The sequence below is a fragment of the Bactrocera oleae genome, chromosome 4, assembly GCF_042242935.1.
Source record: "Bactrocera oleae isolate idBacOlea1 chromosome 4, idBacOlea1, whole genome shotgun sequence".
NCBI classification, from domain to species: domain Eukaryota; kingdom Metazoa; phylum Arthropoda; class Insecta; order Diptera; family Tephritidae; genus Bactrocera; species Bactrocera oleae.
The window spans coordinates 54,284,731-54,298,285 of record NC_091538.1 but is presented as its reverse complement, the minus strand read 5'-3'; the positions used below and the strand labels follow the sequence as shown (position 1 = coordinate 54,298,285).

The 13,555-nt window shown below is 30.7% G+C and overlaps 1 protein-coding gene across 1 annotated transcript; it reads left to right on the top strand.

Annotated features, from left to right (window-relative positions):
* The first annotated feature begins 6,017 nt into the window (after nucleotides 1-6,017).
* On the top strand, nucleotides 6,018-12,054 carry LOC106621305 (guanine nucleotide-binding protein G(q) subunit alpha). The gene is made up of 8 exons (XM_070107935.1): nucleotides 6,018-6,451; nucleotides 7,489-7,673; nucleotides 8,319-8,464; nucleotides 8,536-8,694; nucleotides 8,784-8,913; nucleotides 9,363-9,516; nucleotides 10,733-10,837; nucleotides 11,540-12,054. The coding sequence occupies exons 1-8, from the start codon at nucleotides 6,298-6,300 to the stop codon at nucleotides 11,620-11,622; spliced, it is 1,116 nt and encodes a 371-aa protein (XP_069964036.1). The 5' UTR covers nucleotides 6,018-6,297; the 3' UTR covers nucleotides 11,623-12,054.
* Nucleotides 12,055-13,555: the final 1,501 nt, after the last annotated feature.

The window sequence follows — 13,555 nt, the reverse complement described above, 5'->3', positions numbered from 1 at the left end:
GTACATGCATAAGTACATACTGAATTTTCTAATTTTTTTTTTTTTATAAATTAAACAAATTTAAACCAAAAAGTAAATAAATATAAATCTGCAAATATATAAAATTACAACAAAAAGCATAAAAAATAAATTGAGAACGTGTACCAAATTATATTTAAACTAAGAAATTCAATTTCACAATTTAAAAAAGAAAAGTAAGTACATACACAAATAAATATTGCAAAAAAACACAAAAATAAATGTACCGCTACTTCGATTTAGGCAATTGATATAGTCATTGGACAAGCATTCATACCGAAAATATATAAATAATATTATACATACAAGCATTACTCATTCTACAACATACCATATATACATATATTATATGTATGTATATTCAAATGCATTCACTCACATATTTCAGAAAACAAAGTTTTTGAAGAAACAATATTTTTTTTATAAATTTTTTTTTTTTGATTAAAAATATTTTTTTGGTATTTTAAATACTACATTTCTTAATTAAAATAATAATTTCTTTATTAAAATAATCAATATTCAAGTCAAGGGAAATTGTGAGACAGCTCTTTAAGCAAAAAGACCTCTCTTTCAAATACCAAAACATCGCTTTCAAAATATTTTCAAAAAAAAAGAAGTACACAGAACACAGCCCCCTAACGGTTTTGCTGTTTAGTGCTTCTTTAACGGTACTATCTACACGAAATATAACTGAATTAATCACTTAAGTGTTTATCAAATAAAATCACACAGATATTTATGTATGTAGTGTCTTGGTTTCGCGTGAAAATTACTAATTTGCAATATATGAAAATAAGATGTATTGGCGAGATAACTGTAAAAATGAAACTTAATTTTTATTGCATACCACACAAGTTGGTATAAGAATTGTTTACTTTTATTGCCTATTAGAAGAGTTCTAAGACGTACATAAATGCATTTTGTATTTTTATAAAAGAAATCATAAATTTATAATTTTATAAACAAAAAAAAGAACACATAAGAAAGCACGAAAATTTATATTTAAGAAATGCCTTCTTTACGTCGCCAGAAAGAATTTAAAAGTAGATAACAAATTTGTACTAGATTGGAAAATGTGGGGTTAGGGTGATATAGTGATACCGTTATGTTGAAATTTAGAAATGGCATTCGAAAAGTCAGAGCGATAGTTTAAGCGAATTTCAAGGTGCACCCTAATGTATAACAATACTATATACGCCTAACGGGCGCTTGATAATCTTTTCAGCGGAAAACTAATTTTACGTTAGTTTTTATTAATTATAAATATTAGTTTAGACGCCAAAATAGTTTTCGATATTCAACAAAAACCTTGACTTCTTCGAAAGTTTTCTTTTTCGATTTTTTCTAAAATTTTATTAGACGATATTGTTGTCATCATTGATTACCAATTTTTTAAGTGGAATTTTCGAGAATGATTAATATGACGATCATGTTCACTTGCTTATTACCATCGCGTCGCAATATTAGAACCCATTATATAATAATTTATAAAATGAAATAGCGGGCCAACTTACGAACTATTTAAAAATCTGTACTCAAATGTGTAAATGATCGAAAGATTCTCTAAAAACTGTAGTATTTCTGGCCCCCTTCAGGAATACAATGTTTGTTTATGTACAATAGTTTTTAATTTATCGATTTATAATTTATCGATAAAATTTGGGAAGAGCGCCTGGAAATATGCAACCAACCGTAACCGTTTGAAAAAAATGCCGATATTTTCAAGAAATATATATATCGAAATAATGTAAATTTTAACCAGATTGCTTGTTCCCATATTTTTGTGCTAAACTGTTAAAGTTTCAGTCTTTACTGAGTTATTGTACGTTTACTCTCACCCATTCCCTCATTTTCCAATCGTTAGTTATCTAACATTTTGCCATAAAATTTCTCGTGGTATTCCACGATTCGCGCTGCACGAACGCTTTACCAATGAGCCACTATTGAGGTGTCTCGTCAGCTGCTTCGATATCAAAAGTCAGGCGACCTAAAAAACTCGCATTGAAGCACCGCAATAGGTTATTATATACATACATACATACATACATAATTATGTATAACCTTTTTTTTATATAAAATAAAAATAACTACTAAATAGAAGCCAAGCTAACTTGATTACATACATAAGTAATATTTTAGATACACGCACACACAAAAACACCGATAATATTATATATATATATAAGACAAGCTGATTCCGCGCAAATCGGCTGAGGCTTGAATCAAATAAAACAAAAATATAAAAAATAAAATCAAGCAGAAAAATTTAAACTATTTAAAAGAAAGGAAAAATCAAAAATTTATTCATAAACAAAATTATTAACAATAAACAATTGTAAGAAGAAAGTATGATAAATAAGAAAGCACAAGTATTTCAATGCTACTAAAAGCATTCTTATGCGAAGAGTGCATGGAATACCATATATGAGATAAAATAAATTTACAACTAAAATTGATAGAAAATTTGTAAAGCTCCAAATCGTTATGGAACTGCGGTGAATTAAAAAACGTCTCAATCCATAACTGTTAGAGAGTAAACCACCACCGCAAAACAAGTACATAGAAACGCGAGATTTGTAGTCGTGCGGCTGACCGTCGTCTGCACGCGCAACGATTAGCCGAGGCGCTCAAATGCATTATATGCTTAAGGGTTCACCAAATCGGGCGTTAATGCATGCACTCGTTTGGTAATTGTAATTATAATTGTAATTTCAAATGATAGCAGTGCTTTTTTATAATCACAAGAATATTACTTATATAAGTGCATATACATAAATACATACAAATTAATATAAATATAGGAGAAAATAAAATGAATAAATAAGAAAAATAAGTGGGAAAATTGCTTTACCAAAGTAATGTGTATAAAACATAACGTTTTTATTAATTTTTTACTCATTATTCAGAAATTTTAAAATTATTAATTTTATTTAATTTTTTTATTATTTTTTTTTTTTATTATAACTTTGAAACGTAGCATTTTAATGCAATAAAATTAGTTGCGATATTAAGAATACTTGAGCATAATTGATGCTATGCAAACAAAATTATTTAATACAAAACAAAAAATATTTAAAATCGCGAAATTACCAAATAAACAATTATAAAAAAAATATAAAAATTAAAAATTAAAAATAAAACAAAGTATAGTTAATAACGTCACTAGCAACTATGTATTCTTTAACAATACCTATGTATATTTTTTACCCTTGGGAATTGATAATTGATATAACATTAAAAGGCGTAAAAATAAATTTAAAATTAAATAAATGAAAATGAAAAAGAAATGCTATAAAAGCTGTAGCAACGCAGTAAATTTCGAATAAGTAAAGAAAATACAAATTGAATAAACAAAAAAGTTGAAAAAAAAACTTGTATTAGATAATTAAAGAAAATTATCTATGTACACTTAATATTATAAAAATAATATGAATAACTTAAACATGTGATCGTTTCATTGCAAGTGTGATAAATTGCGTGAAGATTGTGAGGTGAGTTTTCGCAGCAGACGTTGAGAGCAAGTGCGGTTAATTTTAGAGATATTTACTCAGCTTCTTCACTTTAGTATTTCTATAACATTATTTAAGTATTTTAGCAACACTATTTAATTATAATTAATTTTGCTTGTTTTTTTTTTTTTTTTAAATTAACACACAAATTACAAACAATAATTATGATTTTTTTGTTTGAAGTTGCAAATTTCAAATATTATTATTTTAGGTTAGGTACATAAACGATGGAACGAATATACGCAACAATACTGTATACAAGGTAAAGAGAAAGAAGCGAAAACAAGTTTTATGATAATTAGAACAGTAATATTAAGTGTGTTCAGTTAAGGAGTTACATGGGTTTCGTCGAGTAAAGAACGCCATATTTTCAAACATTTTTTTTTCATATTAAAAATTAAATATATAATTAAAACTTTTTATTATTCCGAAAATATATATTTGATAAAGATTTTGTGAAGTTTTCTCAGGAAAATAGTCAAAACTCGGTCATTACGACGTCATTTCCGACAGTCCTTCTCAAAAAAGGTCCTTCCGCGTAGACAGCATCATCAAAAGTAAAAAGAAAAAATGCGTGTTTGAACTAAGACCATCAACTAGGTATTGGACGGAGAAAAAACAAATAAGGTGAAAGTTTTTGGCAGACGTTTAAAAAAAAACGTAAATTTTGGTAAAAATTTCTCGACGTTTTTTGTATCAAATAATTGTAATTGAAAGAAGATAATTGTAATTGAATTCAAGACCTTGTAAAGGATATCTTGAAGACTTATGTAAAATTTAATTAAGATCGGTTGAGTAGTTCGCGAGAAATCTTGACAAGCGACTTTGAAAACACAGTTTCGAGAAAAACGCGTTTAAAGTTTTAAATGACTATATAGCTGACCTCGAGCGCGCAACTTTTCAAAGCTGTACCTCCAAAACTATTACTGGGAACAACTTGAGAATTTAGGATATATTCTAGAGATGTTATAGAATTAAATAAGACAATAAAAGAAATGTCTTGTTTTTTGAAGCCGTGAAACCTATGTAACCCCTTAAATCAACAACTCCCCGCTTAAGGGGTTATATTCACTTTCAAGCCAGAAAAAACGTGTTGTTTTGTAATTTTTTTTTTTTTGAAGAATTATATTATTACTAAATAAGTAAAATATTGGTACGAGTTGACTGTATTTTAATAATCAGCGATACATTTTGAAACATTTTGCATTTCCTTGATCCCGTAGCCGATCTCCAGGAGGACCTCTGAAGAAAAGAATGTGGCGATGAGGAAGCTTTTTTTGCTTAAAGTTATCCTCATTTGTCGCAACATTAATTAAGGAACGCCTTAGACCGTTACAACAACAACATCATTAAGGAGAAACAATTAATGGAATAAATAGTGGAAAGGGTTATGGCTTAGCAATTTAAATTTTACAAAACTATTTCACTTTAACACTCCACGGTATATGTAATCGCTTGACAATCGCAATGGAACGTTAAACGATCATTATTTGTAAATCGAAATATTTGTTAAGCGAGAGACATTTTTAAAGTAACAAAACGAAACAGAGATCACAGAAAAATTGATACAATAATGATCTCAAGGTGCATCCAATTTGAGGAAAGCAAAATAAAGTGTTGAAAAAGATAAATAATAATTTTAAAATTTTTAGTATTTTGACTATTACTCGGTGTGTCAAGGGTTCAATTTCTAAGGGCGAATCAATAAAAAATATTTAAAGATGCAATTTCAGACAGCCCTCGACAGGTAAACAATCCGTTGAAAGTTTTCGATGACACCTAAAATATTTTGGTATTGTATATTGATATTTTTCTTTCCAGGATTTATCTCAAAACTCTTGGGACCTTAAGTTTGTATAATAACAGTAGTTTTATTGTAATAACAAAATCCGATAGTAAATTGTAATAAAACGGGCTCATCTCTAACTTCTTGACTATAATTATGGAGTTTATACATAAACTCATCGTAGAGACACTTCGGACAACCCCTTAGATTAGGTTAAGTTAAGAGGTCGATCGTAACAGAACAGGTTAAAACGCCGGTCCGTTGTGGTACCTAAAACTCCGACCATATAAAATTGATCATAAGACTCACAAATCGATTTGAGGATATCACAAATTGGTTCAAACGACTAATGCCAGTTTCGGCTATGCCTCCTGGTTCATCAAAGGTATGACTGTCGAGATATTTAAATCTCAGTCTTGCAAAAGCTGGACTATCACAATCCTCGTATACAATATCCAAGCGCTCTTGGATTTCATGCCGCGATTTTCCTTCCAAAAATAAGAAACAAATCTCCGGCCGATTTTGGCACCATTTGGTGGGCAGGCTAGGTGCTTACCGCACCACCCACATATAATTATAATTTACTATTTTCAAAACTCGTAAATGAAACGATGGTAGAAAGCTTGCGTATTTTGATTTGTAGGTATATGTATATACATTTGTACATAAACATTACAAAAACAAGTATTTTACCACAAAAAAAATATGTATACTCAAATATATAATACAACATATATATATTTTAAATTTTTTTCCTCAACCAAATCAAATCGTCGAACGGATTTCCCAGAAATTCTAAAAAAAAAATTGTAAGTAAACCTCAGCTGTATTCATCGACTTGAAGTCAAAATCAAGTAAGATTTTAGTATTGCGATGGATACGTTACGCTCAAGAACGAATTAACTGTAATTAAACAAATAAAAATATAAAAATAAAAATAATTTTTGTGTAAATTTAAGAAAATACTTAAAAGAAAATTAAAAAATGATCCGAAACAGTGTGGAAATGGTGCGAGGGTGTTGTTCTTGCTGTTCGGTGCCAAAGAGAAGTAACGTAGAAGAAGAAAAGGATTTTAATGAACGGAAGATTATTGAGGATTTAGAAAGATTGAATGGTGCTAAAAAGTTACTGTTACTAGGTAAGCGAAATCGTCAAATATTATATATAACGTGTTTAATCTGTAGTTCTTGTGAAAAAAAATCTACAAAAATATAAGCAAAAATAACAAAAATAGTGTGCTCAAGGTCACATCTTAAATGCATGTACATATATTGATAAGCTCTTAATGTATATCTACATGTTTTGTTTATATGATTCATAGGGGAAAATATTCAAGCGTGGTGATAAGAACTAAAACAAAAAATGGATCGCGAATTTATGCATAAAAATAAAATTGAATTCTGAAATTTTAATTTAAAGGAAATCAAAACATCAACACAATCAGATTAAACATTAAACAATGGTTGTAGTTGTTGTAGCGGTTACTGAAACCCTTCATGGCAGTAAGTGTCTAAGTGTTGTCATCGTGGTCATCTTACAGAAACAAGCTTTTGCAAAAAGATCGCACTACAGTGAGAGAGCGCTGGAAGATGAGGATTTATTGAACATACAAAACAACTAGCAACATGAAAGAAAACGTATGGTATGTCAGGGATGAAGCTTGGATAAGTAAGCAGCATTCCTACGGCATTAATCGCTGAAAAAGTTCGTGAAGGTGTCAGTTTTAAGGGTACAGGGTTCGAAGTGTGTCGGATGACGAGGGTAAAAAGTAGGAAGCCACTATTGATGGTATCTATATGATAACTCTGCTTGAAGCAAGTATCTATGAAAGTGATCGCTAGACAAAATAACATACAAAGACTGATGCTCAAACAAGAACAAGACTTTTAATTTCATAATAAGAACAGAATGCGACAGCCATCGCGTCGACAAGTTTCACATGCCGAATTTCCGCGCCGGTTATGACCCACTTAGCTACCTCACACATCTTCAATCGGCAGTCACCCAATTAAAAGGTTGTAGACTTTTGCTACACTGACACTGGTCTCAGTCTAGTTGTTGGTAGTCGTCAAATGTACGCAGCACTTCATTATGATTTTTATTCCTTGTTATTCGAATTTCGTCCTCTGCTAATTCCACTGTTTTTTTTTAAATTAATTTAACCTTCTCTCGCAGGTACTGCTGAGGCTGGCAAATCCACTTTCTTCAAACAAATGCACATCAATTATGGTAGAGGTTTTTCGGATGATGCTCGACTGGAATATAAAGGAGTCATACATCAAAATATTCTGACAGCGATGCAGTCGATGCTGAGTGCCATGAAAGTGTTGAGAATATCATTCGATAAAATAGAGCATTGGGTAAGCATGGATGCATATAACCTTACTTTTTTGAAAGCACACTTAATGGAAAACCTGTAAACTCATAACTCACATAAAAGCAGTTTGGTTGGCGATTCGATATTAGAACAAAAAACAACGTTATTCAAAAGTTTGAAAACCCATCTCTACCATGTGTGTACATAGTATATCGACGATAGTTTGCTTTATACGTAAAAAAGTTCTTCCATGTCGAAAATTTTTATTTTCAATGGTTTAAATGGCTCAATTTGAATCCGACAAACTCCGCTCGTGCCCTAAATGTTAAAATTTGTATCCTTTTACAAGATTACGAATCTTATTCAATGTTTAATCGGTGATTGTATACATAATTGAAAAGATCGAAGGCATTGTATCTGAAGAAATCGCCTTCTCTGATTCTTCTTAGTACTGACTTTCACTGAGGTTTCCGACTTTGCTTAAATATATAAATGTTATCTAGTAAAAGTGATAATTTTCCGTATATACCAAATAATCCAATGTCTGTGCAATGTCGAATAGATCATATAAATCCACTGAGCTTCGCAATTTCCGAAACCATATAAATAAATGTATGTATGTACAAATGTGTTTTTATAAATTCTGCTCTTTATTGACTTTTTTATCAATTTATTTTCCTTCCAACAGCTTCTGGCAAATAACATTTTGATCGTCAATGTAGACGCCGTAACCGCGACGACTTTGTCAGCCATAAAATGTCTGTGGGCCGATAAAGGTGTGCAACAATGCTATGAACGACGAAGGGAATATCAGATATTCGATTCGGCGAAATAGTAGGCTTACTTTTTATATATTCTGAAAATACATTTTGATTCACTAATTTACCATATATACCCCAACACAGTTTCCTTGACATGTTGGATTGTATCACGCAGCCCGATTACGTACCCAGCGATGATCACATATTGCGTTCACGAGTTGTTACGACTAGAATAGTGGAGCACGTTTTCGATATACAGCAAAACAAATGGAAGCGTAATAAAAACAAACGTTTGTTACTTCGGTGAATGTGATACCTTTCCGATTGTCTGAAGCATATAGGCAACTATGATAGAGCAAACTAACCATAACTCTCTTCTGTTCTCTTTGCAGAGTAATAGATGTCGGTGGACAACGATCTGAACGACGCAAATGGTTACAGTGTTTTGATGATGTGACAGCTGTCATATTTCTAACTTCCCTCTCAGAATACGATCAGACATTGAACGAGGCCAAAGGTTTAGTAAGTGCAATGCAAAATTTGAATTTTTTTTACTTGAAGTAGGAAAGCTGTAAATTTAGAACTGACTATGACTGAGTCGAATTTAGAATTCAAATAAATACCGTTACTCAACTGACTTGAACACATAAATGTTATGGTTTGACCAATAGCCAGTGATGAGCCCGTCTCATTTGTTCCTATATCCAAAGCTCTTGTTTGATGTTATGTGAACCCACTCCATAGACTGGTTTCAATACTATCGGAATAATAACCGTTGTACGTACAGCAATACTCTTGATGATTTGAATTCTTAGAATTTGAAACTTTGGGGAGAACTTCGTTAAATAAGATTATAAATATATACAAAATTTATGACAGGTCCCTAACATAACCTGAACATATATTCTTAAGAAGAAGTTCTCTATCGATAGTTTATGGAGTAACTTTATTATTTTTGTTTCGTATTACAGAACCGCATGGAGGAATCCACGAATCTTTTTCGTGCCATCTTATCAACGAGCTATTTTCGTAATTCTTCGATTATCTTATTTTTAAATAAACAAGATATACTTGAAGAGAAGATATTGACCTCGCACTTAGTGGACTACTATCCGGAGTATGAAGGTATGAATACCTATATAGTCTAATCCTTATACAATGCATTTCTCGCATTAAAACATAGGCTTAAAAAATTATTGAATTGTTGAAATATAATTGTGATTTGCCTAATGACCAAATAGAGCGATTCCACAAAATGTACAAACTATAGCGGAATTCGCTGATTAGATATTAATATACTTATCGGTAGAGCTGAACTTATAATACAAGGTTCAATCTGTTGACTTAGTCTTCTTGACTAAATCACCATAGTTCAGATAATCAAATTATAACAGGATCAGTGGACTAGACCTATTCCAGCTCCGCAAGTATTTTATGCGAAACCAGCTTATGGTCGAAAGGAGAGAGTTTTACTTGTGCTTTCAGATTGGAATAAATCGAATCGGTTTAGACTAGAAATCGATTAGCTTAAAATGTAAATTCTCAGTTAATCAACGTTTTCTAGATTATGTCCATGACACTATTTAAGTGAAATTTCTAAAATTTAACAAAATCTATTTTCTATCATCTCATCAAACATAGAGTGTAAAAATTGGTGAAATCCAATAATAACCACTCCCAACCCTCATACAAAGGGATTGGAAATTACTAAAAGTGCGTTAATTCGCTGAGAAAACATTAATTGAAATGGTACAACTGGAGTGGCACCGCTTCTTTTAAGGCCAAATCCTATATCTCACCATCTACTCGACTCTTCGAAGTCCCAATATTACCGTGTAAAAATAGGCGAAATCTGATTATACATTTTCAAGCCGAAATACCGAATATAAGGACCTTGTGTATCTTGATGAAATTTAGAGAGCATATACTCCATATTCTAATAATAATATGCCCTACAATATGGTACAATTACACTGAATTTCACTCCACACAACAAGAATGATAGAAAAGATTGTGACATCGTGACGGTGTAGACTATAGAATGGGATGAGGCAACATAGAAACAAAAACCAAAACACTTCTATGGTCTATGACATCCCGGTCTATTTTGTTTTTTTTTTTAATTCTTAGTCACACCTGTCCTAGCCTAAACCAAACTAAGAAAATAACGGTAAAACCTGGCGTATTCTCTATCTCTAGCATTCTTGAATTCTTACCAACTCTAACGGTTAGTAAATGTCAAAGTCATACAACGGCATAAAATATATTGCACCCTACATTTTCATACATAAAAATGTTAGTCGAAAATTTTCATAACTTCTTTGAAAAACTGTCATTTCAGGTCCCAAACAAAACGCTGACGAAGCAAAATATTTTATACGTCAAATGTTTGAAGCATTGGTGCATAAAGACCGTCCAATTTATTCACATTTCACATGCGCCACGGGTGAGTATATAGAGTTGCTATTGCATTTATAGGTCGTCCAGAGCCGAGAGTACGATCTATTTATGTATTTTTTAACAAATAACGTCAATTAACGGTGTATTACTTTTTCGAACATGCAAATTAAACATTTTTACTTTTTCGAATTTACAAGAACAACAACAAAGTACGAATTACTTTTTTTACAAATAGTTAACATCGAATAATGGTTTATTAATTTTTCGAACATGCAACAATAAACCTTTTTTACTTTTTCGAATATACAAAAACAACAACAAAGTACGATTACATTTTATATGTATTTGTTTTTAACCAAATCGAAATTTAATATCGAATTACGATTTATTACTTTTTCGAAAATCCAAAAACTATGATTTATTATATTTTTTCGAACATAGGACAATGTCAAGAAATATTTTTTTACACTAACAATAACAGGAAACGAATAATTAAATTTTCGAAGAAACAAAAATAAAAAGGTACTAACTATTTTTTCGAAGTTCCAAAAATTAAAAACAATTAACATCTGCCGACAACAACAAGCGATTTTAAGCCGTAACTGGAAAGTTGGGGTTTTCGAACAACAGTAAAAGATTTACTATTGTAGTTTTTTATTATTTTTATTGTTATTTGATAACCTTAAATCTTTCCCCTTTATACAAATTCTATTCTAACCAATTTTTTCTTTCCCTACGCCCACTTTAGATACCGAAAATATTCGAATCGTGTTTGCAGCTGTTAAGGACACCATTTTCCAATTCCAGCTGAAGAAATATAATCTAGTCTAAAGTGCAATCAGATGAACAGGCAAATTTTGTGATTTTATTATATTCATGATTCCTTTTTCGCTTTAAAATATGTAAATTAAAATAACAAAAAATTATAATAAATAAAACAAGTAAGGAAGGGCTAAGTTCGGGCGTAACCGACTACTCTTGCAAGTTTCAAGGATTAAAGCCGGCTAAATATCTTTAGGTGTTGACAAAACTTCATATTAAAAAATGTAGCGAAAAGGTTCAACTTCATTGCTCGAGGAAATCGTCAATGAATAACAATCAAATTTGGTATCTTATTAATTTATATTGATGGTCATGAATGATGGTAATTTTTGGCAATGCAACATACTATTAACATGCCACATATTAATAAGATGCTCCCAGAGTTTCATTAAGGTACACTTACCATCACCAATGTATATGGAGTAAAGTCAGCTGGATGTACGAAAATCGTGATATTAGTTATATGGAAGTTAGTGCAAGTTTTCACCTGATTTTATTAATTTTAGGTACAAAGATGCATTGTTATTAGAACTAAAATATTTTTGATACAAGGTTATACTATTATCAAAAACACATTTTCACCGAATTTCTATAATATATAATATCTCACAGTTTATACGATATTTTCGGCAAAAAGTCAGTCATATTGGCAGTCATTTGGCAATTTTTAAACTCGAGATGGCATATCTCAAAAAAACTATTTGTGCAAAGTTTCATTTGAATATGCAAGTATTTGGAAAGTGAAAGAATCATATGGAATTTTAATTTGTGCTATATGCGAAGTAGGCGTGATTGTAGTCCGATTGCGCCTATTTCCATAATGTAACATAGGATCGTCAGGATAATATAATGTACTGAATTTGGTTGAAATGGGTGGAGTAGGCGCATTTTTAGTAGTTTTGTCGACTGTCGTAGGTTGTCAGCTGATTTCACCTATTTTCACGCTGTCGCAATAGGTATCAAAATTATTTATCCTGTGCAAATTTGGGTGATTTTTCTTACATGGTTTGGGGATATACACATAGGTACATTAAATTTATTATTGTTATTACGATTCGTTGTACCAAATTACAGTTTCGTGTCTTAATATGCGATGTCAGTTTGTGCACAGCATCAATTGTTCCCGGAACAACAACTGATTTTGAATGACCTTCACGAAATTCGTCTTGGAGTGATCTACCGACTCGATTGAATTCACCATACCATCGATAAACACTGGTCTTCGATAGAGCTTCATCCCCAAGAATTTAATTAAGTTCATCTATGCACTGTTGCTGAATTTATTCAAGCCGAAAACTGTAAAAAATAATTTATTTAATTCCATTTTTTGGCTATTTTTTAAGTTACTGTATACAACACAAATAGAGCTCATATATCAAAACGTTCTGAGTATGTTTAACTGTAACACTTGTGTTGTCAAATCCCGAAATTTAAAAGGCAACCTACGTATTTTTTACCCTTGATTTGATAATTGATATAACATTAATAGGCGTAAAAATAAATAAATGAAAATGAGTAAACAAAATACAAATTGAGTATAAAGAAAAGTTGAAAAAAACTTGTATTAATAATTAAAGAAAATTACTCATATACAATTGATATTATAAAAATAATATGAATAAATTAAAAAATGTGATCACTTCCTTGAAAGCGTAGTAAATTAAGTGTGAAAGCGTAGTAAATTAAGTTTTTGCAGCAGACGTTGAGAGCAAGATTGGCTAATTTTAGAGATGATTGCCTCTTGAGTTTAGTATTTATATAGGATTAGTTTAAAATAATAAATAATAATAACTAATTTTGCTTATTTTTTTATTAGATTACCACACCAATTCAAAATATGAACTTTATTTTTTTTTTGTATGTCAGGAATTAAATTGGATTAAAAATTAAATTTTTATTGTATAATGCCGATGTTGCGATTAATAATTAGATTTTTAAGAAA

Bases quoted from the DNA above. Each gene is read 5' to 3' on its own strand.
- LOC106621305 (XM_070107935.1), top strand. From the start codon at position 6,298: ATGATCCGAAACAGTGTGGAAATGGTGCGAGGGTGTTGTTCTTGCTGT. The intron at 8,465-8,535 runs GTAGGCTTACTT...ACCCCAACACAG, and splicing joins ATATTCGATTCGGCGAAATA to TTTCCTTGACATGTTGGATT. The intron at 10,838-11,539 runs GTGAGTATATAG...CGCCCACTTTAG, and splicing joins ACATTTCACATGCGCCACGG to ATACCGAAAATATTCGAATC.